This window comes from Phaethon lepturus, unplaced genomic scaffold (assembly GCF_000687285.1).
Source record: "Phaethon lepturus isolate BGI_N335 unplaced genomic scaffold, ASM68728v1 scaffold30031, whole genome shotgun sequence".
In the NCBI taxonomy this organism is placed as follows: domain Eukaryota; kingdom Metazoa; phylum Chordata; class Aves; order Phaethontiformes; family Phaethontidae; genus Phaethon; species Phaethon lepturus.
Window position 1 is genome coordinate 2,689 of NW_010516052.1, and position 4,969 is coordinate 7,657.

General features: G+C 53.5%; 1 protein-coding gene across 1 annotated transcript in view; it reads right to left on the bottom strand.

Moving 5' to 3' along the window:
- The window catches only part of LOC104627631 (axin-1-like), a gene marked incomplete at its 5' end in the record, with an annotated part of 24,771 nt that overhangs the window by 857 nt on the left and 18,945 nt on the right, over positions 1 to 4,969 (bottom strand). Inside the window, one exon of the mRNA XM_010295958.1 lies at positions 235 to 402. Coding sequence (XP_010294260.1) covers positions 235 to 402 — 168 coding nt within the window. The remainder of the gene's footprint in view (positions 1 to 234; positions 403 to 4,969) is intronic.

Here is a 4,969-nt window from a genome sequence, read left to right on the forward strand (position 1 = left end):
CCCTCAACCCTGTAACCTGCCTCTTCAACAGCTAAGGCACCTTGGCTGTGCAGCCACATCCCTGCCACAGCCCTGCGGGAGCCCTCCTGGAAGGTTGCAGGAGCCCCCCTGACCTACCTCCACCACGTTCCTCCACCTTGGAGGGGGCAACACTGCTATGTCCTGGCAGCGGCATCTGCCAGGCTTCACTGACTGTCTCCTGGCATCATACCGCCCGCGGGGAGCAGCCCTTACCTGTAGTTCCCTTTCTTGGTCAGCAGCTCCTTGAACTGTCCCAGGGTCACCACACGCCCTTTGACGAGGGTGCGGTAAGGGATCGGCTCTCCGCAGAAGTAGTAAGCGACCACGATGTTCTCGCACGGCTGGGACGCGCCGCTGCCTGGTCTCTTCTGGGGCTTCAACCTGCCGTGGAAAAATACAAGCGACCTGCTGAGTTATCAGCCCGCCTGGCAGTGCGGGCAGGCCCGCAGCCCAGATCTGCAGAGCCTGGATGGAGATGCGGAATTAACACCCAGGGCCCTCGGGAGCACCCTTTGCTCCAACCACCAGCTCTCACGGCACGCAGCCACATGCCGAGGCCACCAAAGGAGCAAAAGGCACTTGGAAAGGCTGGACGGGGCCAGACGGCAGCTACAAGGAGGGCGCAGGTTCTAGCTCAGCCCCTTCGTGCTGAAGAAACGCGTCCCCGGGCGCTGAGAGGGGATGGCCCTTCCCACAGACCACCGGCTCGGGGAGTCATCGGTCAGCTCGGGGCGAGGCAGAGCATCCCGAGCCCACGGCAGCAGACCCGGGTCACCATCAGCGCGCTCCTGGCGCGCACGAGCACGCAGGGCTGGATGCACGTTCGGGGATGATAAGATTATTGCCGCCGTGGCCAAAACAGCTCAGCACGGCTGCCTGCTGACCTCCGTCTGCGGGGCTGTGCTTCTGCTCCCCGCAGCTCCCCTTGGGCACCTCTCCCAGTGTAGATGGAGGTCGGAGGGGATGGAGCTCCCAGCGGGACGTGCCCCGGCGGCTTCGCTGCCCGTCCCGTCCGTGCCAGGTGGCAAGGCAGCTGCCGTCCCCAAAACGGCTTTAAATCTCCTGTGTTTTCCTGACTCTCAGGATGTTGGTCTGGTCTCTGCTTCCAGCCCACACACCGGGGTTCTGCTACGTGGTGCCATCCCCATCCCGAAAGCCTCAGCTCAGTCCCAACCTCATTTTCACAGTCAGACAAAAGTAGCAATAACAAAAATCAGGGTGCTTTGCCCTTCTGTAGAGCCTTTCATCTGGGGTGCCGTAAATGCTGCACAAACACTGCAGCAGCCTACACAAATTGGTAACTTGGCATGTGTGGTCTAAGCCAGAGGCAGTCTTCTCTTTCAAAGTCACATAAAACAAATTTGGCAGCTTAAAAAAATTATTTAAAAAGCACGCTGGATAAAAAAGATGATTTTGTATTTACATGACTGGAAAGTTGCTATAAAACCCAGAATTTGCCAAGTACATGAGGTAATCGCAGTTTTGGAAATTACTCTGACCCTAACCTTTAAATGCTGGCTCGTGGGCAGAGCACCTTTTTAATGGCATGCCCACATAAACATCAGCATTGCAAATCGAGACCAGACCCAATCTTTTCACCTCTTTCTAAAGGCATGAGAGGTCTTAAGTTCAACTGAACAACCCTCCTGGTGCCTGCTCTGCCTGGGAGACCTTTGGAGAAGATGCAGCATCCTGAGAGGCAAGGGTCCACTCCTGGAGCCAGCAGAGCTCTCGGAGCCTCTCCCATTGCCATATCAAAGCACAGGATGCCCTTTAGCTAGAAAAACATTAAGGAATTGAATCATCCCTAGGAAAAAAAAAAAAAAGAAAAAAAAAAAGAGGCACTTAAAAGGAAAAATGGGTCATAAATTCAGGCAAATTCTGTGAACCCTGTGAGCCAGAAGTTAATTGAAGGGGTTTGGAAAACCTCAAAGTCCCTAAGCTTCTCTTAATCCTGCTAGAAACAAGTCGTGACTACGAGAGAGCCGCTGCATGCCCGGGGACCTGGGGACACAGCTATGTGCCCTGCGCAGGCCGCAAAGCCAGTTCCTGGGGACCGCCGTTCTCCTTCGCCTGGGGAGGAGAGGACCCCCCTTGAGCTCTGCCGCGCCAGGAGCACGAGGGGGACCACGTCGGTGGCTGAGAGCCTTCCTCCTCCTGCCATGTAATTCACCCCGAAAGGCTGTTTCTGAACGTGCTCCGCCTGGCTCCAGTGCTCACCTTTTTCTGGAGCAGAGATGTGCCTGAAAATGGTGCCTGAAACGACTCCCGAAAGCGGAAACTCTGCATTGTTTCCCAGAGCTAGAGTTAAAAACAACCCCCGTGGTTTTGGATCCCCTGCTTTTGCCATAAGTCAAAGGAGGGGTGATGGCTGCGGTACCTCCGAGCTCCTGGGGCCGAACAAGGCTGTGCAGCAGCAGGATACACACGCGTCCCAAACCGCAGCCATCGATCTCTAGCAGGCTGAAGGAGGGTTGATGAATAAGGAATCACCGAAAATGTTATTTTCCAAGAGTTTCTCTCAGGAGAGCAAGACAACACAATTGCCTCTGCTTTCATCATTGCCAAGAGATCTCCCGAGACCATGGCTTACCCAGACAGGCCACCAGACTGTGTCTGAGCTCTGCCTCATTAAAGCCTCCACCTGCACCCATCTCCTGGGTGACAGCGTGACCCAGAAACACAGCCAGGTCCCACCATACACAGGCAGATCCCTGCCCCTTCTGGGATCAGTTCCCTTTTCTGCATCTGTCACACACACGAAACGTTATCCTGGAAGGAAACGGCAGCTCTCGTCTGACCGATCGCGTCTGCCCTTCACTACCTCTCCTGATTTTTTGTCCGTGTAACCCAGCAGTGCCATGATAGAAAACTATGTCTGGGTTAGAGCATAAATCCAACCTCGCTGTGACACCGAGGTGAGGTGCCCAGCTTGCTCCAGCTCAGCCCTGGGGCTGGAGGGCTTGGAAAGCCTGAAATGCACCCAGCAGATGTTACCTCAGGAGGTGTCCAGCTCTGCTCCTCTTCAAGGCTTGGCCCAACCCAATTAATTCTAAACCAAGCTCATGCTAACGTTCCTTCTGCTTGCAAAAATCTTTTCTTTGAAGAGCTGGTAGTAATTACTTCATCCAGCTGTGAACATAAGTGAACTGTGACACTGAGCTACAGAAACTGGCTCAGAACCTGGCTGTACATGCAAGAAACCTGATGGTGACTGGGACACAAACGCTGGATCTGCCGGTCATTCAGTACCGGACACTTAACCCTGCACTGCTGCTATGTAGCTATCTCAGAGACCAATGTCACTCCAAACGCTGTGGAATAAGGTAACAAAGGCATTTTCTGCAACAGAAGTGTGATTTCTGTGAAAATATTTATGATTCCCAGTATAGACACTGCAGGTGCCTCCTTTATTTCTAGTGGGGCAGTGCCGGGGTGCGAGCAGGGCTGCTGGTGCTCCCCTTCACCCGGGGAAGGCCACTGCTGGTGAGGGCTGTGCCGGAGGAGAGCAGCTGGTGAGCCGGGTAACCGTGCCGGCAAGGTCAGCTTGGCCGTACAAAGCTGGCACAGTGCATTCTCCTCCTTCAGCCCCTCAAGCCCGGACACCTCCGGGCTCACCTCCACCTCCCCTGCCCTGTGGCTTCCCCACGGCACGCCTGCCGATGAACCTGGGCACTGGCTCCAATTTCCCAGAGCTCTCCAGAGCTCCCGACTGAAATAAATGGTGTTTTCACATTAACTCCCCTCTCTGTTTCTCCTTAGCCCCCCAGCCAGCTTCGGGCAGTCCCCTGCAGAAGAGATTTGGGGTCTGTTTTCAGGCAGGCTCCTGTGCTAACCACAGCAGGAGCTCTCTAAAAAGCTGCTCCTCAGGTGTGCTTCAGCTGGAGCACCCGATCCTGCCAAAACCCCGGCAGAGCCATTCCAACACCCAGAAACCCCTGGCTCCCTGGGCACCACTGCATTCGTTCTTGCCTGCTACTGGACATGGACACATTTGATTTCCATGAGGAGTTTCCCCTCCGGCGAACATGGCTCCTTGGTTTTCCATGCACGGGGTAGGGCGGGGGGATCCCTGCATCACCGGGAGAGGTGCCGGCCTCATGGGGAGGCAGCATAAGCGGAGCAGCCCAGCACTGGGACTGCTCAGCCTGTCCTCCCACCGCTCGGCACGGCACTGACCACAATGCCAGGGGGTTCCTCCAGAAACTACGCTTACAACACACGCCAAATTATTGTTAGAGTATTAATTGCATATGCATATAGCCCGGGTTGGTGTTTCCAGGGTGTGTTATCTGCATCTACACATTTCAGGGGAAGGTGCGTGAATTTAGTATGACTATAAATGAGTCTACTAATAAACACTATCCAATTACACCAGCTGAAAGGTAGATCAAATAAACTTGGCTTAACCTGACTTGGGAGAGCCCTCTAATTACCTGGCTTTCAATCAATGATCTGACAGAAATATGCAGAAGTCTGCTACATGGTCACTGCAAGCAAAAATAATTGGAGCTCGGCAATTAAAAGAGCTTCTTTTTTAAATTCCACTCATGTTTCTAAGAGTCAGATGCCAAAGTTTCACGTTTTCAGAATACAGCTATAAAGCTGTCAAAGTGGAAAATGGAAAAAGTGCTTTTAGCTGTTAACAGTAATTATCTAGCACTTCCAAACCACTTTTCATCTGAGAGCTCCATGTGCCTTGCAAATAATCTTCCCTGAAAGATAACACAGGAGCAGGAGAATTAGCTCTGCAACAGGCATTAAGCTGAGTCACAAAAAGATGTGGTGACTTGGATAGAGCCGTGCAGCGAGTCGCTGCTGCTGCAGCGGGACTACAAAGCAGTGCTCCCATCTAGATGCCACGAGCAGCCTTTGCTGGAAGCCTGCTGGAAATGTGAAGAGCAAATGCATATTCTTCTTCTGCACTTAATTTTGCTGCATCCTGCTG